At 41.2% G+C, this 22643-nt stretch overlaps 1 protein-coding gene across 2 annotated transcripts in view; it reads left to right on the top strand.

The window, feature by feature from the left end:
• pcxb (pyruvate carboxylase b) overlaps positions 1 to 22128 on the top strand; it is a 312252-nt gene extending 290124 nt beyond the window's left edge. For both annotated transcript variants that reach the window (XM_080486361.1, XM_080486362.1), the window contains exons 23-27: positions 1872 to 2046; positions 2805 to 2878; positions 17094 to 17234; positions 17659 to 17760; positions 19384 to 22128. In XM_080486361.1, the coding sequence (XP_080342487.1) occupies positions 1872 to 2046; positions 2805 to 2878; positions 17094 to 17234; positions 17659 to 17760; positions 19384 to 19533 (642 nt within the window). In that variant the 3' untranslated portion in view covers positions 19534 to 22128. The remainder of the gene's footprint in view (positions 1 to 1871; positions 2047 to 2804; positions 2879 to 17093; positions 17235 to 17658; positions 17761 to 19383) is intronic.
• The last annotated feature ends 515 nt before the right edge of the window (positions 22129 to 22643 follow it).

Below are 22643 nucleotides of genomic sequence, written 5' to 3'. Positions count from 1 at the left end.
AAAACTCTCACATTGAAAGGATAGCCAGTTCAACAGGTTTAGAAATAGGGACAGAGGTCACCGAGGAGAAAACGAATAGGAGAAATCAGATGGTTAAATATGCAGCACCCCCTGCAGAGCAGCACTCTGGAAAAGGAAGGAAAAATAAAAAATCTGCAACAATCAAAGAGGGAAAAAAAGTGTTTTGTCGAAGCGTTCGGACAGAAATGAATAGAATGAACAAACAACCTTGGAGGAAGAGTTTTAAACATTTAATAATACAGACACACACATGCACACACAGCCAGAAGCCGTCTCTGCCTCACCCTCAAACAATCAAGCAGTTTAGGTGTAAGACATCCTCGGAGGACACCGTGTTAATGAGCAGGGACTCCACTGAACCCACCATCTTTGAAGTGTCTCTCCAGCACACACGCAAATGAGTCAGCTATCTTTGAACTGTTAGCTCTGTGACTAATAGCATTGCACTGGGCCCTTTGTCTGGAGATTTCTGCCAGGAACACGTGTGTATACACACACACACACACACACACACACACACACACACACACACATAAATATGACAATACCATGAAGATATGAAGCAGTGCACGCGAGCCAGCAGACACATTGAGTGAGTGTATCTACAAGAGGAGTCATGATGGCCTGAAGCGTGGGAAGAAGCTGCTCCATAGGTTCATTCAGTTTGAAAGGTTTTCTGAGACAGTGACTAAAGAGGGTAATTGTACAGAGATTCTTCCCATTCTTTTCTCCCCTCTGCCGCCTGCAGTTGCACTGTCAACACTAGAAACCCGTGAAAACAAAAACAAAGCCGGAGCAGCTCCAGCAGCCTTTACATAGACGCCCTTTGTCCTTACATAATCTCTTCAGCAGACATTATTATTAGTCTTAAATCGATCGTGTCTACAGGTTCTGTCAGATAAAAGTCATATCATTAGTCTTATCACCGTCTCCACTGCCCTTCAGTGCTCTGTCCAAGTTATTTTTGGGGGGGGGGTATTAAGGATAATGTGTCACATTTCACACAGAAAAGAGAACGGTCTCTTAGTTTAACGAAAGTTTAAAAAAAAGCTTTACAGATTTCCTTAATGGACCAAAATATTTTGCTCAGGTCCCGAGTGAGTATATTTGCTATATCTACTCAATTCAGTTTTTGTTATTTTGCACAAACTCTGGCTTTTTCCCAGTGAAAAACCAAAAATCCCACAACATGAGCAAACACAGGTGACAGTGGAGAGGAAAAAATCCCTCCTCCTCACTGTTCCTCTGACTTCTGACCTGGCCAGCAAGACATTTACTACGACACTCAACTAATGTTTCTGTGCACAGTGAAACAGGTTTGTGAACAGTGCAAACCTAAACCTGCAAGAGAGTAAATCAACCGTGGGAAAGGCCTCTGCAACCAGGCGTAGTTGTGTCACAGTGAGGCAATGCAGAGCTTGTTACGGAATATATAAAAATACCTTTCATAGAACATGCAGGTGGGGGGAGGGGGTCTCACTTTGCCTCATTCTCTGTGCATCAAAACACCTCTTCATATTTTGGGTCTCGCTTTTTCACTCACTCACAATCTGTCAACAATCTAACACATCTTTGCTTTCATCCACATGTGTGACTGGAGTTCAATGGGAAGGTTTATCACCTCTTTGTTCGTCCTTCTTGCTTCAAATTCCCACGGGAATGTTTGGAGCGGGAAGAAAAATTCAGAAAGACTCTATGACTTTGGATTTAAAAAAAACAAAAAACTTTTAGTAAACAGTTTGTCTCCCCTCTGTTGACTGCCTGTTTGCCTTTTAACTTGTTTTCGTTCGGTTCCCTCTCTTTCCTCACATCCTCTTTTTTTTTTTTATTCTTTCAACCTCCAATCTCAGGTGCTCAAGTCCCTGAACCGAATTGAAGGTCGTCCTGGCGCCTCTCTGCCACCGATGGACTTCAAGGCCCTAGAAGAGGGCTTACGTGCTGCCCATGGCGAAGAGATCACCCCCGAGGATGTCATGTCAGCCGCCATGTACCCCAAAGTTTTCCAGGAGTTCAAAGAATTTACCTGTGAGTCGCTGTGTTGTGATGATGACAATTGTTTAAGAGCAGGAAACAAATGCATGTTCTGTTCTAGAGTTTAAATACTTCAGTGTATTCAATCACATTCAATTTCTTCTATATTACAAGCCCGTGTTAAAGTTATTTGGTCTCACACATCTTATCACCCTCCTCTGTATTATCACTGAGGTTTGAAATTAACCAAACTCGCGTTAAGAGTACTGATTATGAAAGTGAACCATTTGTTAGAAATGTTTTGAATTGTTGTGTTTGGCAGCTCAGGGCACTAGAGGGAGAATTCAGCACAAATAAAGAAGTGATGCTGGAGATTTATTCATGAAGAATAAAGCAGAATCAAGTCTGTCTGGAACTTGTTTGAAGCAGCCGCAGCAATATCCAGCTGCCTGGATTAACCCGAGTTTAATAGTTGCCTTGAGGAGCAGAGCATTGTTGGCTTCAGACTGGTAGTGCCCCTTTGTGAGGAGGTTTAATTAGAGTACAGTCGTTCCCTCACTACTTCAGCTTAAGACCGTACACAAGCTTGAACGTAATCCCAACACTCAGTCTTTTCTAATTACCTTCCTGATTTAAAGTGTTGGCCTAAACCAGTTCTCCAGACGCGTCCCCTGACTTCCACACCTTTGTCCACACTCTGATGATGGAATATGAGAAAGAAAACACACACACAGACGTATACAATATATAATACACATTTAGAAATCTGGAGTTTCTATTGACATGGTAGAGATTTCTCTCTCTTTCCCCAGCCAACTTTGGCCCAGTGGACTGTCTCAGCACCAGGCTGTTCCTGGATGGACCCAAGATTGCAGAAGAGTTTGAGGTACACACACCATCCAAAACACTAAATATCACTCAAATGTAAAGCAGATTTATGCATCTTAAATCAGCAAGCCCGAGCGTGTGAAGCAGAGATTCTAAGAATTGTTCACTTCATTGTTTCTTACAACCTTCTCTCCGCTTAAGCGATAATGTTATCGGCAATACTTGCAGGCCAATTGCTGCGCTGAAGGCGAAGGCCGCTCTATTGAACGCTTGGAAACGTAATCATTGACAAGCACCCTGTAGTCAGTGAAAGCTGACTATCACCCTTAAGAGGTTTCACTCGCCTCTCTGTAGCACACAATTGGGAAGTCATGGGTGTCCCAAAAGAAGCAACGCCCGCAGCAGCGGAACGCAGTTCATGACCACACCGTTCATGTTTATAACAGGTTCTCCCCACTCAGAAACACTCCTGCTGAGAAACCAACTCTGATTCATGTCTAAAAAAGAAAATTCCCTCATGTTCAGGCCCGGCAGGGGATCAAATTTAGCCCAGCGGGCCGCCAGGCTTTTCAGTACAGCCGCAGAAATAACAATTCATAGCCTGCCTGGGAGAAATTAGCATTTTATGTATATAAGTACAAACTCTAAGCTATTAGTATTATAATAGTATATTGCAGTGGCTTTACCTATTAGTATGACACAAACATCTGCTGTTATACTTTTGAAATATCGAAATAGAAAAGACAAGTAACGGTTTCAATGGACTTCATACAAAACACAGACTGAAGCAGAAATATTCAAACAGTATTGATGTAATTATCTCTTTTGAATTCCTACAGTTCTATAGCTTCAGTATGGATAAGAAATTACTGACATCTGTGTTCAAATCTTGGATAAAAATAAAAAGTGAAGTACTGATACCTGAAATATGTACTTTAGTAGAGTAATTAAGTACAAATATTCATATGTCTTCTGCTGAGAGGTGAGCAGAAGGTTTAGTTTGACTGAAAATAGATTTGGAAACAAATGGAAACAGGGTCGCTGGAGGAAAGTTACAAATTAAACCCTTATAAGGCAGATCGAACTTGAATCGTGTAAAAAGCTGCCATCCTAAATTTGATTACTGAGAAATTCCCAGTTGTGAACCCAGTGAGAGGAGGTTCTTATTGCTTTAGTGGGGTTTTTTCCCAGCAATAAGTGAATGATCCATTAAACTGGTTTATTCAAGTGTATTTGTTATCACAGCCAGCACCGCTGTGAAAACTCATTCTGTCCCTTATACCAATTCCTTTAATGATCCAAGTTATTCTTCGATTCTGTTGGAATGACGGTTCAATAAAAGAAACGACGTTATCAGTAGGAAGTGATTTTCCCGTCCCTGCAGACGGTCAAGGTTTGACGCAGTTCATCGTGACCTCGTGGTGAAGTGCTGATAACACACTGGGGTGAATAAAGATATTAACATTTTATCAGGGGAACAACAAATGGAGCTTCTGACCCCCGAGGCCATCCGATCAGCCTTCCTGCACAGAAATACCAGATTAATTGAGCTGTGAGAGGTTTGAGCGTGGGCTGGAGGGAGGCACCAAGGGCCAATATCTCAGGCTAAAATATCACTGTTACTGACTTGTAAAGATTATATCGTCGGTATATTCTCCAGCGGGGAGGAAGCTGAACATGCGGTCCGAGAAAGGAGCAACATAAGTTAGTTGAATTGCTCCGTACACAAATAAATTAGCGAGGAGCAGGACGAGAGCAGGCTCCTGGTGAGAGGATGTATTAACTCGCTGTCACTCCACTGCAAAGCCCCAAAATCCCAAAACTAAAACATCCATCGAGGGTATTGAATGTAGATTCTATGCTGCGAGGCAGTTTCCACTTTTTTCCGTGCTCCTGTAATATTATGTTGACAGAACAGCAACATCCGCGAAAATACAGTAAGCGGGAACATTTCAAGATTCCTGCCGTGCCGACCGAGAGTTCCCCTCAGAGTAGCAGGCTGAGTTTGAAGATGGTGTTTTTCTGCAAGGAAAATGCGGCGCAAACGTTTGAAGGGAATGACAGCAAGTGAGAAACTTTGATGAGCAAAACTCAGACTAAAGTGAGTGTTCAAATCCAGATTGAAGACTGAATTCCAAAGAGATTGTTGGAACTACAGAGGGTCACCATCAAAACAGATTGCAGAATCAGACGTCCGATCAAAGGGAAAGTTTGTTTCTCGGCTGAAGGAGACGTTGGAAGAGTCTGTCACTGGGTGTGTCATCATATAATGAAAGAGTCCTCAGTACAACGTTCAAAACAAAGTTTGGTTTGTAAAGGACTGTGGTAGAATCACTTTCTCTACAATTAAAGACATGGTTGTTTGTGATGCCGGATTGTGTCGAAGGATCAAGGACACAATTTCAAAGAAGAGAAGGAGTTTCATACAGTAGAAGAGAACTTCAGCTACCGGGTGTGGCGTCGTCGACTCAAACAAGAACGTTTCCAGTTGTAGTTGCAGTTCCAGTTTCTGTCTGAGCGTCCTCTGGTTTTCTCCAGCTTCCCTGGTTTCCTCCTAAATTCCAGAAATGTGCTAGACCCTAAATATTGCTGACCTTACATTGCAGGTCGATGTGAATGCGCAAGGTTTGATCTCTGTATTTGTCCTGTGATGGACTCTGACTTGTCCACTGTACATCTTCCCTTCACTTGGAGTCGCTGAAGAGTGACAAAAACAATGACAGCGGCAATAACAGTGTTTTCCATACATAGTGTACAATTACTACTCCATCATCTGGATCACATGCAGAGACACAGTTCTTTCATACAGCCGATGCTGAGTGGTGCAATACGGCAAAGCTTGAGGCGGCGTACCTGTGACCAGATGGTCAAAGCACCGAGGAGGTGAGGCGGGAGGTGATGATGGCTGTGACAGTCGGACTATAGGGCATGACTGTGACCTTGTGTTGGAATTTAATCTTCAAGTTGTTGAGACACGTGGGCTGTTGTAATCAGAGGAGTCGAAGTAGAAGTAATGCAAACAGCCACATATGGAGTGACTCCGGTACATGAGGTCTGGTGTTGGAAGACTTTATTGAATATTATATTTTGAAGTTGTTAATCTGTAAATGAATTAAACCACGAACAGGCGTATTAACTGAGGCTTAGGTGGTGCTTGTTGTTCTATTTTGCATTGCACATTTGTGGATGAAGTTACTCTGAACTAGGTGAGAATGCATACTTACTTATTTTTACAAACAAAAGATGAGGATGCTGGTACAAAATGAGTACATTTTCCCATTCTGAAGTGGAATCATTTCCTTTTCCTAGTTCCTCATGAATACACCATAAATTGTATTTATTTTCATGAATTGAACTTTACACACTGTGCAAAATTAGGTTTAGTTATGGTGAAGTTATTACAAATATTTTGAATATTTTTAAAATGTGCTCCTTAAATAACAACTATCCAAGCTCCTCAAGCAGCCAAATGTACATAAGTTTCACATAATTGTTCTGAAATCTACCGCCTCTAATTGCAAGTAAACATAAAGAGAAGCTGTGTGTGTTAAATATTTCCACTGAATACATAAAAATCTACTTTCAAGGCCATCAGCTGACTAATCCACCTGTATTCCCAAGAGGCAAACAATCTAAAATATCTACCAAAGATTAAAAAAAAAAATCATTGTCCCTTTAATTACAGTGGAATAAAATCCACAATACTGTACTTAACCTATACACTGATATATGTTTTATTCAACCACTTTCTTCTTATTAAGCTGGTCGCCATTACAACACTTTAGCTTTAGTGTTTGAGAGCTCGGTAACAATTCATGAAGGTCTATTTCATAATGAGGCGTTGTGACCTACAATGCTTTAAAAAGGTTATGCATGTTCATAAATATAGATGAGAAATTACACTGACGTTCTTGAAGGATCATATGTGGTGGATATGACGTATTACACGTTCATCATCCATAATGTTAAATTCATAACAAACTGACAACAGTAAAGTGTATCTGATTATACTGTGTTAGTTTATGACACCAGAGAGGACGGTAGATTAAAGTGAAGTGTAATTTCTTCCAGATTAATGTCCAATAAACATCGGTAATATGCTACTGAAAGACAGTGTAAAGTGACTGCACTGAGGAAGGTTAGTAACAATTATCCTGCGATGTTAGAAACAATTATTGTCTTACTGAGAGAAAATCAGTCAAATCAAACAGCCTTCAGTAATGACTTATCTGACGTATTAGTCCTAATGTGTCATAATATAGAACCTTTATAACACTTTTCTTCCTTCGACAATAATTTATTTACCTTGGTATGTGTCGGCATATATTATTGTCAACATTTATTTTCTTTAACATCTCGTAACATTGCTGACCAGGTGAAATGGACCTGAAGCGGCTGCATTCACCTTCTAGACTAAGACATTTTAGTTCAGCTGAATTTCGTCTTGAGTGAGCCATAATCATCTTTGTTGTGGCTTGAGTATACGTGATGAAAACGTCTATATTTTCACAAAACCAAGCAATTACTCTAGAAAATAAGTACAATCTCAACATGAAGTCAATTTTAATGAAAACCTCTGGTGCAAAATCCAGTGAAATGTCCCAAAAACTTCTCCTATAACTGTTCCTATAACACCTCAGCCTGACAGCATGGCCTTTGAGGCTCGTCTGATGTTTGTCTCCCGATTTAGACGGATACTAGATGGAACATGAAACCTCCAGTTTAACTCTATGCTTTAAGTCACATTTTCTTTCAAATGATCATAATCTTACTAAGTCAAATAAAGACAATTCTATATTTTTCAGCCCTCTAAACTAAATATCTGCTATGTAATTACCCTCACAGCTATGCTCTGATTATGATCTGAATACAACTATTCAAGCTTATCTGTCCCCTAAACCGCCTTTATAGGACACATGACCTCTCCTGTAAATCTGAACCCAACGTCTTTTATTGAATGTTTTCAATTCATCGCAGGATTAGATTTTCTTTCACAGGACATTAGTTCAAAACACCGAAAATCATTGAAAATTTAATTTTGTTGGAAAATAAAATGGAATCTCGAATTTGAAAAAACCCCCAGGACCTTCAGCCTTCTTTTAAAATAGGAAGCTGTGTACCTCATTACTTTCCAAGGTGTGTTTTTTTGTTTTGTTTTGTTTTTTAAATCAACACTATGAAAGACTTTGTTCCAACTGAATGGATGCAAAAGCATGAGTCAGCTTTTATACATCTCACGTATTTTGTCCCTCGTTTTGAAACGCACACTGTTAAGAGCACTTTTGTGCATCGGTGAAATTAAAATGTGGATGACAAAACCCAACCGAGTCTACATTAATCTCTTCTTGTCTAGAGTCGCTGTGAGACTCATTTTTCTGCAGCAGCAGCATCAGTTATAATGTCAGCACAACTCTGCCACACATCACTCAATAAACATCACCGCTTCTCTTTGTATCGTGTCTCGTCATTTCTTATTCGTTCTGTAATATCCGCTGCAGCACATGCTAAGGTAAATAGATTTTTATATTATACTGCGATCGACGTGGGGAGCTTCACCTCTCTGCTGCTCCAACATTATAAAACTGTTCGGCGTGTTAACTCCTCACTCGACAGATTATTTTAATATGGAGGAATAAATCCATATGTACAGAGGATAGACAGAAAGTCAACATACCAGATGGTGTCTCACCATTATGAAAATAGACTGCATAACAAAAACTGATGCAAACCCAAGATTCACCTTCAATACTTGCATTTGCGATAAAAACATTTTATTTTTCCAACTTCAATGCTCTTATTCTTTTTTTTTCCTCCATTTGATATGCTGCTGCTTCACTAGAAAGTATTATCACTCATAGGACTTTTTAACATGTCAGGTTTTAGGCTCCCTTCACCTCAGAAGTGAAGTCTCAGACAGGTCTGTTAAAACAATCCAGCTCACAGCAGGGTGCAGTTTAACCCCGCGATGACCTTGCAAAGTCTAAACGTCACAAGCTAAATGTTACCGAACTTTGCCATTTGAACAAACTCCTGTTTCTGATGTCTGCAGACATAAAACCTGACACTTAATCCAATATCAGTGATGCAGCGGGAGAACAAACCTATTGCTGGTGGAATAGCAACACCATCGAGTCCACTGATGCGACAAGATTCAAAGAGGAAACACAAGAAATCTTAACTGTAGGCTTCTTCCTTTATGTACTCATTCTGATATGGGAGAAGGCAGACAGGAGAGCCCAACGCACCACTTTCAAACGCATTAATGCAACTGGATAATTTCACACACAGCTGCTGGGGTTTCATACGTGGATACCTGGGTGGTCAGTGAGCGATGCAGCAGTACAGAAAAGGATCATCCAAAACCAGATCAGTGAAACGATATGAGGTTTATGAGTTTGCAGCCTGGAGGAGGCTGGAATAAAGTGCTTGACTTGATACAAGAATAGAAGATGAAGACGCACAACCAACTGGCAACATCCAGACAGAAGCCCACGGATTATAAACACAGGAAGTGTTGATAACTTGATGAAGTAGTGATGATACTTTTTGTCATTTCTGATCTATTTTATTGTTCCAGATGTGTTTGCTGCTTTATGCCTTGTCTGATATGTCACACACATTCCATTGTTTGTAGCTGTATATTCTTATTATAATGAAAAGCCATCATAATCTATTTAGATATTTCAGATTTTCTTGTGAATTATTGAAATAATATTTTAAACTGCAGGTAATGACACATTAGTGTTATATGTTGACAGCCAGTGTTAATAACGGCCTACATTTGTCAAAGAGACACTGCAGATGTTAAAACACAGAAAGCCTTGTGGTGAGGGGAGCTGGATTGTTTCCATTTCTGACAAGCAAGCTGTGTGGTGATGTGAGGTACTTATGTTTGGACCGGGATGTCAAACTCATTTTAGTTCAGGGGCCACATGCAGCCCCCTTGTGATCTCAGTAGAGCCGGACCAGTGAAATGAAAAAGAAAGAAAAAAACGCACGAAAGCAGAATAACATAAAAACTCCTGGGTTTTTTTCCCCTCCCTTTGTTTTAGTGGAAAGAATTTACAGGTACTTGTCATGTACTTTATAATAACCAGAAATATATATAATTAGTGCAGTTCATGCATCTGCGCAGGACTGTTTGTGTGACGCTCCTGGTTTAGACTGTTGCGTTCATGACAGGTAGAGAATCCCTCAGATGTGCAGCAGCATCAAAAGACTTGCTTTATGTAGAGAGACATGGTGTAGGTGGTGTTGTGAGTCAGTTTGTCTGGGTAATTATCTGGTACTCATAAGACGCGTCTATTTTGGTGCTGCCGTGTGGCAGGGTCTTCTTCTGTTTGACTGATTTGAATCGGAACTCTTGTCCACGCCGGGGTTTATAGTTCCCTTGTGCAGTAACCAGGAACGACAGTGCGAAGGTAACTTGATTGCCGGCTGCCTTCTTTCTCTCCTGGTGGGTTTTTATCATGAGCATCATAAAGCTGCAGACGGACAGACACAGTGAAATGAGCTTGTCATCTATCGTCTCAGTTTCCAGGGTGATGAGTCCGGTTCCATCTACAGTGATTGGTGGTGAGAAACGGCAGCTGTGACCACCGTTGATGTTTAGAAGTGCATCGGTGGCTTTCAGACACTTCTCAGAATCGACCCTCCGCTTTGGAAATACAGAACAAGTCTGCTTGGAGGAGATCGAGCTCATCGGGAAGTTCTCCCATCAAAGACATTCTGATTTTAATCTTTAATGATTTGAAAATTTGACTTCCTTAATTCACAAATATGTGGTCATATGGCAACGGGCCAGAAGTTCAACATTTTTATACTTTGCTGGAGTTTATAAGTGATAAACGAATGATTGGTTAATTTTTGGTTGCAGCTCAAAACATTTGTTGAATTAACACAAACAAAAAGACTGTACATTTTAAATGATCAAACATATATAAGCTGAACCGAGTTAACTGCTATACCTCTCCTATAAATTCTATGAAATAGTCTAAAATATGAGACATTTACTAAAGAAGGAACTATAGAACAATAACAATCCATAATTTTACAGCTTTTCTGAAAGTTAACAGCAATCCACTACATTTACTTTCATCACTGAGCATTTCACAGTTCAACTCCCAGAACAGAAACACATCTATAATGTATTTTACTTTTCACTTTGCATGAATGAAAAGTTAAACAAAAGCTCTCCTAAATTATTATAATTTACTTTAAAAAAAAACAAAAAAAAACTTCAATACACACAGGAAGGTTTTTTTAGTTTGAACCGTATGTAATAATCCACATGTTTTTAAAGTACACAATATGCAGTGACTATCATTCTTCTCATGAGTTTTTACTTTTACTTCCACAAATTTGCAGCCAAACATCTTCATCTAAATCAGCAACTTCTTTAAAAAAAGACTTGAAAAGTCATTTGATAGTTTCAGTTTGTTCATGTGTAATGGTCGTAACGCATCAATTGTTCTTACCCACGGTCGCAGCATATAAATCAAAAAACTCAGGGTTAGAAATGGTGACGTCTGCTCCTGTAGCGCCGTCTGTCTGATCTGCAGTCAACAAAACCGTAATGCAAACTGACGCCAGTTAAAGATGACAGTGCTGCTTCGCAGATTTCCACACTATCAACAGTATACATCCTAATCTGCTCATGAGCGTCTGGCGGTTACTGTTTGACGCACTCTGTGGACGTTTGGATCTGATTTAAGCTTCAAATCTTTTTGAGTGCTGCACCAGACCTAAAGCCTGGAGTTGTCGTGTTGTAGGACACAGATAGAAAGGCTTTCACTGTAATCATTTGCCACTGTTTAGCATTTTATGTCAAGCCTCTTGTAAATTCTATACAAAACTCTGATCTGCCAGCCAAGAATAAACAGCATGACTAAAGGATTTATCTTTGAGTGAACACAACCGCTGCAACTTGGACAAGTTTCTTTTTTCTTTTTTCTCCAATGCAGTGGTTGTTATTTCCCCCCAGTGATCTGTTTGGAATATTGTTCACGTGGATTCTTTCAGCCAACTTCTGATAAATTTTTGTTGGACAAAAGCAACTTGGGCACTTATCCTCAGAGCTCCAGAATAAAACGCCAGTTGATGACTGTGGAACAGCATCTGATGGCCTTTTAAAGTGCGCACAGGCACAAATACACACCTACGCACGGGTGACAGCCGTTGCTGACATTCACCCACACGCGGTACGAACGGGAGGCAAAATAAAAAAAAATACGAAACAATCTTTGACCCACGTATATCTTCCCCGTGACTCAGTGTGGTATTAATCATGTTTGATGGAGCTATAAACGTAGATTTCCACCAACATGGATCCAGAAATGTTTGCAGCAAACGTGCAGCCACACACACAGCGGGAGCTCTGCCTTCAGCAGTGATCTCATTACGCTGTCACCGACCACACCGCCATTAATAAAACCATATCAGAGACACTACGTGAAGCAGAAAGTCAAACTTGTCTCAGTCAGCGATGTGATGGCTCTGAATGGATAAGCAGTTCAATCTGACAAGAGGAGTTCAGTGCTGAAGGGCGTTGAACAAATATATGGCAGCAGCATGTATAGATGAGATGTATGGATGAGAGGGGGAAATATCGAGATGTATAGACGAGAAAGGCCCAGATGCAACTCTGATATAGTGAACATGCATAATGCACAAGGGATTCTATCACAGATATGATAATTAGGAACAATAACAGAGGAGGCCTGGGTGGTTGTGCTGCGATTTGATATAATTTTATTGACTTTGGATTCATTTCTGCAGCGTTTTCAAAAGGGTTAAGTTACAAATCTCTCGTCTGGAACCGAAAAATCAAAACTCAACTGTATTCTTTATTATTCCTTTTGAACACCCAATGATGAGCCGCTTGCTCTGGCTTTTACTGCGACTGAGTGTATCCCAGATAAATGTTTAAACAAGACTTGTCACCCTCACTTTGCTGGGAGTAATTTTCCACAAATATATCACTTCAGTTAATCGTGCTGACTTGAATTGATGTGCTGGGTGATAAGGCCTAAAATGTTATCGGGGTAAAAAGAAAAAAAAAGAAAAAATGTTCACTTCAGTCAGTGTCAATAAAGATCTCATGTCAAACTGGTAAGTCTTCCTACATCAAAGGCTGATTTTTGCTTCTCTGTGGGAGTTTAAAAGGGGCCGAGAGTGAATAGTAGGGTTTTATCAGCTTTTTATGATCAGAACATGACACTATGCTTCCTAACCGGGGCGAGACATGAGTCGGTTTGAGTGCCAGGGAATGTACACGCTTTTCTCTCAAACGCCTAAAACCTCAGTTTTACAACTGATTTCACAACACATTCGCACAATGATCAATACTTATCAGTAAAAAGGAAGCAGTGACTGGAAGAATAAAAGCTGGGGATGCACAGTAACACAGGAAATAGTATATCCTGATGTGAGATTAAAAATTCAATATTGCTATTGGCCTGAAATGAGTTTTACTGGCAATGTGACTGGCCGATGAAATAAAATTCCTGTTGTGCCTGAATGTTTAATGCCCCACCAAATTGGCTATGTGTACATTTTGAAGCGCACTGTATTTTACGACGGTCATCCGAGAGTGGGCCTTCATGATAACAGTAAGCACAATAAAATGTGAAGTCCAGAGCAGAAACCAACGCCGCTCGGCTGTAATGCACCCTTTAAACTAGGAAATTATATATTATTATTATACCACAAGATTGTCATGTACAACCCAAGGACAGTGTATTACTGTGTGGTGTAATGCTGATGTAACACCCAACCTTGACCATATGAGCATTAACTGGACAAGAAATATGACGCAACCTACATTTAATGCATAAATGTAGCCAATTACAAGTGCTCTACCACACACACACACATTCAAAGTCATTATTTATCATAGCCATTAAAACATGCATGCTGTTGGGAAAGGTGAATGAACTCCAAAGCTAATGACTCAAAAACGGCTTAATGGCATCTGGAGTTAGCAAACCGGCAGTGAAACAAGACGGGCCCGAGTGTCAAACCACTCTGACCCATAAAATACTCTATAAACTTTGCCATTCCCAAGAAGCATCTGCTCAGGAACTGTTGAGGTGTGTAAGCTGGGAGAGGTTACAAAGCCTCAAAGTGAGAGAAACCGTCTCAAAATGAGCCGTCTTGTATGTTGTGTGCTCACACAGGAAATGATCACATCTCAGTCACTGTGCCAGAGCGCGCAGAGCCTGCCGCCGCCCGAGGCGGCGTTTATCTGTTGGTACCTGTGAGCAGTGTCTGGTGTTTCTCCCTACAGAGCTGGAAGTGACGCGATTTCACCTCCTCAGACGTGTTGCCGTGCAGAACAGTGCGTTTTACTGAGCGCGGGGCTAAACAAGATGTCATCTAAACTGTGCTCATGCAGTAGTAATGATCAGAACCGGCCTTTACTATTTCATCAGTCTGACTGGATTTGTATTATTTACATGATGAGTGTCCACAGCGGTCACACACCACTTCAACTGTCAGCGCCAAGGATGGCTTTGTTAGCTGAACTAGTTGTTTCTTTTGAAGCTGCAGAATTTCTTCTTGTTCAGAGTCTGATGGGGAAAAGAAGAGAAATGGTTGACGATCAGTGTGTGAGGCCTGGCGGCGTTACAAGACTTTATTTACACACACACACACACACACACACACACACACACACACACACAGCTCCGTTGTGCTGTTGACATGGACTCTGATTGGACAACAAATTTCAGTTTTTACTGCCATTTTAATCTGATATAGTTTCATACAACGTGATTTTCTTTAGGGAATAAGAAAATTATATATTGGAAGTAAAATAAGAAATTAACCTCAGTTAATCTCACCTGGAAAGTGATTCAATATTCACGGAGGTTTATTTCAACTACTAATGTGGGAGCAAGCTGCGATCTGTTGAGTGAATTATACGATCAAAGGTTGATGTTTTATCATGCAGACAGAACACTGGAGTTGTCTCTTTAGTTTGTGACTGCACGCACACGGTTCATCTTCACAGGGTTCGTCGCTTCAAACGGGCACGCGCTGTATTTTTCATGGGAGCAGTTGTGAGCAGATGTGGCGGCGAAGCCACACGGTCGGGGGAGAGAAGGCAGTTTTGTTTTTTTGCAAAGTGTCGCCAAGGGCCCGACAAAACAGCACAAGCTGGAGCAGGTTCAGTGCAGAGGGAAACGGGTGAGCGATGAAGATGGAGCACCGGAGAGAAGGCAGAAAGGCACAAAGAAGAAAAAAAAAAAGAGTTTGTTACCAGATGCGGGGTGAAGAAAATAGATGAGAGTCGGAGCACCCGGAGAAACAGAGAGGCAGAACAAAATTGAGATCAATACATATCTGCAGCAGCGTGTATTTTCGTCTTTGCACTGAGACTTAGTTTGGAATATCAATGGAGACTTTGCAGCTGAGATAGCAGAAGCGATGAGAGAGGAGAGGGGTCGAGGAAGAAAAGGTGGATAAACACAGCTGAGGAGGGGAAGAGAGCTCGACGGCAGATAAAAGGGAAGCCGAAAGAGGCAGATGAGGGAAATTATTAACGGCGTGAGAGTCGTCGCCACCCCAGAAATAGGAATCAAAACAACAATGGGAAATGGAAAGGTGTGACACACGGGGGACCTGACAAGGAGAGAGAGATTGAAAGCCGGAGAGAAAGACTTGGACAAATGGGAAGACGGGGGAAAAAAATAACTTTCCGACTGGTGAGACGGGAGATTTGAGAAGAGGCGTGAGATAAATGAAGAAGTACAGTGGCCAGTGTCGAGGGAACGACCGGCAAGACGGAGCACAGCAGTGACCGGAATTGATATGAGAAGAAACGGGCCGTCTGGTGTGAGCACACAGAGACAGGAGAATGTTTTTATCTTAAAAGGCACTTTCACAGACGGCAAATAACTGTTTACAGTCGTACTAATGACGGGGACAATGGCTTCATCTCCTGCAGACCGACTCTGTGTGCCAGTCTCTTCATCGCTCAGCCTGTCATTGTGTCGATACCACTTCTCCTGTTTGGATTTCACCAGTGATACTTGTGTGCAGAAAAGACAACTTAAACCTTGTATGTTGTAGAAGTGGCTGAAAGAAATGCACTCATGGTTCTCATTGTCTGTGATTGTGAAATGACTTGACTCACAGTCCCTGAAGTGGGTGTTTTTGATTCATTCATGTATATGAATGCCTTTTAGATTCTGGAGCCTGTTGGCCACATGAAAGAAACGCAAAGGGGTTTATGTCATTAAGAAATCAGACCTGCTGACCAGAATCCGCTGCAACACTTCACAGGACTTCATCCAACTGTGGCGAGACGAAGAAAGTAACTCCTGGAAACAAGTCTTGCACTTGTACAGCATTTTGGATAAAGAAGAATTTCCCTCAGTGTGACAGCGGCAACCAAGAAGCTGTTCTCTGCCGCTGCAGACAAGCCTCTAATAATAACACCGTGGAGCCCTGAGCCCCCCTTACACACACACACACACACAGCACACTCAGTGCCTCTGTTTCCCCCGTGTTGGACCGGTGACCTTTACCAGGTGTATCCAGCCTTCACTCATGGTCAGTTAGGACGTTGGATGAAGCATCATCGATAATGAATTGATGGATTGACTCATTTTTTAAAGAATCAACTCGGCTCACTCATTTTTTTTCTTTTTCCTAAACTCATACATGATGCATTTAGCCTCCTGTGGTGAATACATTGTGCTGAAAGGTTTTTGAAATGAGCTTTTCCATCAAAATATAACCAGATAAAACCTTCAATATGTGTCATCTAGCTGTTGATTTAGTAGAATTGTTCAAAAAAACAAACCTAAAAAGGCAATCGTGGTACGACGCTGCAGCTATTTGGTTTTTTGGTATCAAATCCAGTGAGACGCTTCAGCCTTAAAACGTCTGATGACAATAATCAAGGATTATAGTTGATTTGTTAATGTTTCTACACCTTTTGGCCTCTTTGGGGTCAAACAAACAGGAAGTTCACACATTTAGCTCCCGAGTTTTATGTAAATAAATATGAACATTTTGTCTAATATCCTGACTGAGGTGTAAAATCAAAAAGCCGCTATAAATCTAGCAGCAGATTGAGGGAATCTGTCCCACATGAAGTATAAATTATACTGTGATCACATCCAAAATTGAAGAAATGATGCACAGGTTATACACCTGTGAGCCGAGCACCTGCGCGTTAATTCCATCTCACACTTGTAATCTCTTCTCTTCCTCCTTCACACTCTCTCTTATTTTCTGTTTTCACCTCCTCTGTTTGATTTCAGGTGGAGCTGGAGCGAGGGAAGATCCTCCACATCAAGGCGCTGGCGCTGGGCGACCTGAACAAGGCCGGCCAGAGGGAGGTGTTCTTCGAGCTGAACGGCCAGCTCAGATCTGTGCTGGTCAAAGACACGGTCGCCATGAAGGTACACAGAGGAGATTGATGTGTAGTGAGGCCAGTCAATCCACTGAAGGATTCCCTGAGAGCGGGATGAAGGTATCAAATGTATGGATTTGTAAGTGGATTAGTGGTGAATGCTGTAATTGGAGCTATAGGATAGACGTCTGAATGTAATCTATAAATAGGTGGGAGGAGGAAAGGTGCTTGGGGAAAATAGTGTCCAGGTCTGTTCTCGGCGGGAAAAGAAGAAGCAGTTTGAAGAGTTTTATTCATCGACACAAAATGCCGAGCGAGCATAGATGGGGAGTCAGCGGGGAGTGGACGTTTCAATGGCCAGTTGAATGATTGCACGGGTGGACGGGTGCATGGATGAGAGGGTCAATGTCGGCAGGCGGACGGAGATGAATGACTGATGGACGTTTGAAGAGTTTCTTTGTTCCTGTACCCAGGAAATGAAATTCCACCCTAAAGCTCAGAAGTCCATCAAGGGCCAGGTGGGAGCACCAATGCCTGGAAAAGTCCTGGAGGTCAAAGTGGAGGTCGGATCCAAGGTCGGTATATTAGTAACCTATTTGTATACGTTTATATAGTCATGCTCTTCCCAATCCCAACGTTTTCTCATTTAACGTTCACACTTCCACTTTCCACTTTACTAAATGAAGTCCAAGGAGTGTTTTTAAAAAAAAATCGAAACCTCCAAAAGTAAAGAATCACAAAGCATCATAGTAAATCCGCAGTGTTGAACTACAAAGCTGTGAAGCCCCACAGTGTGCTGCTCACTGGAGAGCTCTGTGGCTGTCTGGGTATTGTTTTGACAGGTTCCTCTACGCCTGAGTACTGATACAAAGATTTGGTTTCTTTCTTTTTTTGATACCTTTGCTTATTATATTCAACAGAAAATGACATCTTATGTTAAATGCTGTGTAAACACAGAAGCTGTACAAGGACTCTGTCTAGACATGAGACTGGAGTTTTGGAGAAACCATCCAAAACCTGCAAAAGCATCCCATTAGACCCCTACAGATACTCAAAACTGGTATATGAGCATAAAGAAGACAAACACATTTCAATGGAACCAAGAACAGAGAAGTATGACCGCAAAATGTATCTATAAATGTTTTTGGAATATCGTCATATACAATACTCATCACAAAAGACCGACTGAATTAACTCCAATAAATCATGTTTTCATGCACTTTGCATTCATGCTCTGCAAATTCACAATGATAGAATTTGACGTACGAAAGTAAAATGTGATTAAGTCTTCAAAAAACTAATTTATATAAATAATTGATGGCCACCCGTCAGAGGTCAAAAGCAGTGATATTTAAATCCGAGTCAACATTTTTTTGAATAATCATAAATTTCCTCTTTATAGGACAACATGTTAAGTGTGCCTGTGCTCCAAAAATTATTTTTCTTTTTAAAGGTTTCAGACTCGTCTCCACACATTCTAATCTATCTTTCTTCTGAATCTAAATGTACAGACGATGCATTTCAGCGAGGAAAAATCCAAACCTTTTCCTCACAACAAAAGATGTGGATTGTTACTGTGGCCAGACAGTTTTATCTTTGATTTATGGCTCCAAAAACCATATTACTCTAACAGGCCTGTTTTTGTTTTATTTATTTATTTTGTGTGTATTTCAAACAGTAGTTTCGCTTCAGTTTTCCTCTTTAAACTTTGTCTCATCCAACAACCTTCCATCTGAAAACATCCGACATCTTTTTGGAGCGATCAGCAAAGAGGAACATCAGTTAGTTCACAAGAGTTCTTTTTTTTTCAGAATAAGAAAGAAAAAAAAGACAAATCTCATAAAATTTTGAATTATTGTTTGAGTCTCGACACATTTTAGTATTTTGTTTTGCAAAAATGGATGAAATTTCCTTTGTATTATATAGCTTGAAAAATACCATTTTTAAAGCAGGTTTTTAACCTTTTAATTCATAATGATTCATGACTTTTAATTGAAAGTGACAATCCTAGATGATCTTTGTTATAAGATGTCTTATATCATTGTGGACGTATGTAACACATTTTTATGATTCTCCATAAATAAAATGGCTTCTGTCATATTAATGTTGATGTAGAAATCTCAAGAGTTTGATGTCTCAGAAGCGACGTCTCTTGTCCGGCGGTGTGCTCACCTGACTCGTGTCTCTGAAATCACAAGGTGGAGAAGGGTCAGCCGCTGTGCGTCCTCTCGGCCATGAAGATGGAGACCGTGGTCAACTCCCCGTTGGCCGGTACCATCAAGGCCATTCATGTCACGCCCGACTCGTCCCTGGAGGGAGACGACCTGATCCTGGAGATCGAGGAGTAGAGCGGGAAGGCGGCGGCAGGGCGTGGCGGTGGTCGGGAGGCGGACGATCGGAATGTCGATGAAGCGAGGAAGGTTTAGGAAAATAATAATTCTTCCTTCTCTGCGCCTCCCCCAGTTTGTACATATTCTGCTTGGTTACACTGGGGAGACACGGAGCAAATGCAGACACCTGATGGTGTGAAGATCAGCCTAACGTAACATAAATAATTCAAATTACATTTAATTCTCCCTAAAGTAACTACTCTGTGTTAGTGATTAGCTCGGGCAAAACATGGTACCTTTAACAACGTCCTGCCAGCTTGTGCAACAGCTTCAATATTGTTCAATATAGAATAACCTGAGATCATTATTTTTTTTTAATTGTGATACATTCCACTGCTGAGACGCTCATTTAAAATGTGACGTAGCACAATGAGCTAATGTGTGAAACTAACGCGGCTGTAACTAAATACAACTATGTTCCATTTCATTGCTCTTTACGTTGCCTAATATATTCAAAGTGACTAGATTCCAGTTTTTATCTTTGACTTTCTAAATGTTCTATTAGTATTCAGCAAAGTGTGGACGGAAAGGAATTGGCTTGCGGATGTATCACCAAATCATTGTCTTTCACACGGGAACAACTTTTTTTCTTCAGCACATTTGTCGCAGTGCATTCTGGGAATGTGTGATCACAGGAAGAGTTCAAACGTTGATCCGAGTTTCTGGAAGAAAAAAATAACACACACACAAGGTGAAGGACAAGGGATCACACTCTTTTGTTTTGTATCTGTTTCACACAAATGTTGAGTATTTTCACAATAGAAGCACAAACAGAGAAAGTTGACCGGGACACACAAAGAAATGACAGACGCATCTCACCTTGCACTAAAGTGAAATACTGTTACTGTATCAGTAATAGCAAATGGTTTACTTTTGTTTGTAAGAATTCCCAGATTCTAGTCGTTCCAGGTTCTGTTACTCGGTCTTTTATCATCGCTGTGGGTTGAAATGAGGATCTTCTGGTGACTTGCTGAAACCATGCAGCTCTCCCATTTCTCCAGGTGCACAGTCAGAGTCTTAAGGTGACTTCTGAACCATTTCCAGACGGTTGTCAGAGGAGCATTTCCACTCTGTCGTTTTCAGCGGCAGCCACAGATCACGGCAAACGGTCTGCGCGCACGGGTTTTTTTTTTGTTTTTTTTTGAATGTGTGCTAGGTGGTGTAAATGGGATTACATGGTGCTGTAATGGAGGCATGTGGTGTTATTTTCTGAGGCTTTGCTGATTAATTTAGGAATTAATTCTCTGTCAAATGACGTGAAATTAGCCGGACTAATAAGAGACTCTGGAGACCTCCAGTAGCAGATTTACATTTCTCAAGCATGCGCGTTTGCATAAATCTGCCCAGATTTGTTTGTACACGAGGCTATTTCAAGTCACACAAAACAATAATAACACACCTGCTGAGATAAGCACACATAAGAACGATGGAAAATTGACACTAGCGCATATCGTATGTACAATGATGAGGGATCGTCGTTGCATATCATGTACAGTTTTACAGGAAAAGTGTCACAGTCTTGTAAAAACAGTGAAGCTGGACCTTTTCAGCACCAAGAGCCCAAAATGAGAAGTCTTTCCACTATATACACGTTAACTAGATCACAGAATTCGAACGTCGTTCCCAGCGTTTTGGCTCCATTACCTCTCGAAGACCTTTGTGATCTATGCATCAACACGGAGCAGTGACGCCGCGGTGACGTCACCCTGCTCTCCCACCTTATCAATCAGCATCTGAACCTCCTGAAGGAGACGGAGACGAAGTGGTGGGACGGCCTGAGTGAGCGTTTTTGACGAGCTACTGCACAGTAACGTAACGATCCCTCCTCCTCTCCTTATGAGCTCTCCTCTCTTATCTACTCTTATTTTTGTTGTTATTGGTTTTGGCCTCATCCACCCAACCGTCTAACATGTTCCTCTCCATCCCCCGTCCCTCCGTGTATATTTGCACATGTAAGATGATGGCATCAATTCATGCAATAATGTAAACTGTAGCGCGGTGTTTCTCTGTCTTAGCCAGCAATGATTCTAACAACTGTGCTCACGACGATGTACTACTGTTCAGTGTCTGTGGAGAAGAAATAAATTGAAGAAAAAGCACCCACGCAGCCGGAAAGTGTGATTTGTTTCAAAGAGGGAGCGACATATAACGCTGACCTGTGCCTGAGCTCACGCTATCGCGAGCTGAGCTGTCACACACTATGAAAATGGCTTCTGTGACATTTCTATTGCTTTCTTCAGTGTTTTTATGAGACAAAACGTTTTATTCACTCTTAAAGTTTAGTGAGAACAACAGCCTACTGATTAAAAATGTCCTTTTTTTTTTTTCTTTCTTTTTTTCCCCCCCTCACACGTCTGGCAAACTTTCCAAGGTTTCTTTACTCTTTTCAGTTTTCATTCTCAATCCATCCACTTAGTGGGAACGGTCTGTATGCCCTAGTCAAGGTTACAAGTCTGCTCCGTACAAAGAGAGAAGTGTATTGCGAAAGAAATAGAAGCTGATATAAGTGATCAATGTTCAATCTGTACTTACAAATAAAATCGTGGATGAATGAAGCCGCGTTGTGTTGGTCTGTGGATGAAGAACGTCGTGAAGCGCTTACAGGAGTCATTGTTCAGTGAGATGGTCCAGTTTGTCCCGTGATTGATCAGCTCACCGCTGTCCACACTGTGGAGATGCTTTATGAGGCTCAGCTGTTCAACCTGTAAATACAAGAAAACTCCTCAGCATCGCAGCTATTTAATGTCTTTTGGCACAAAGACGTGATCAAGGTGACTTGCTGAAGTTTAAAGGGGAAGAAAAGTGATTTGTGGTTTCTTCAACATGTTGATGGGTCCACTAGTCTCCACAGCTACCAGATCTCCACCCAACAAGCAACTTTAGGATACGTTGGCGCGAAACATTCACATCACTGATGTACAGCCTACAATTCTGCATCAACTCTAGATTTAATCAGGTGTATTAATTAAAGAAGCTGTTGAGTGTATATTTCATTTGAAAGTCCTGCGTCAAGCTGCCAAATCCCACCATCAATGTGTCCAACTAGCAATTAGATTTTCTACAATAAC

The sequence above is a fragment of the Lipophrys pholis genome (assembly GCF_963383615.2).
Source record: "Lipophrys pholis genome assembly, chromosome: 18".
Lineage (NCBI taxonomy): Eukaryota > Metazoa > Chordata > Actinopteri > Blenniiformes > Blenniidae > Lipophrys > Lipophrys pholis.
Note: the sequence above shows the minus strand (reverse complement) of the source record. Positions and strands in the feature narration are given on the sequence as shown.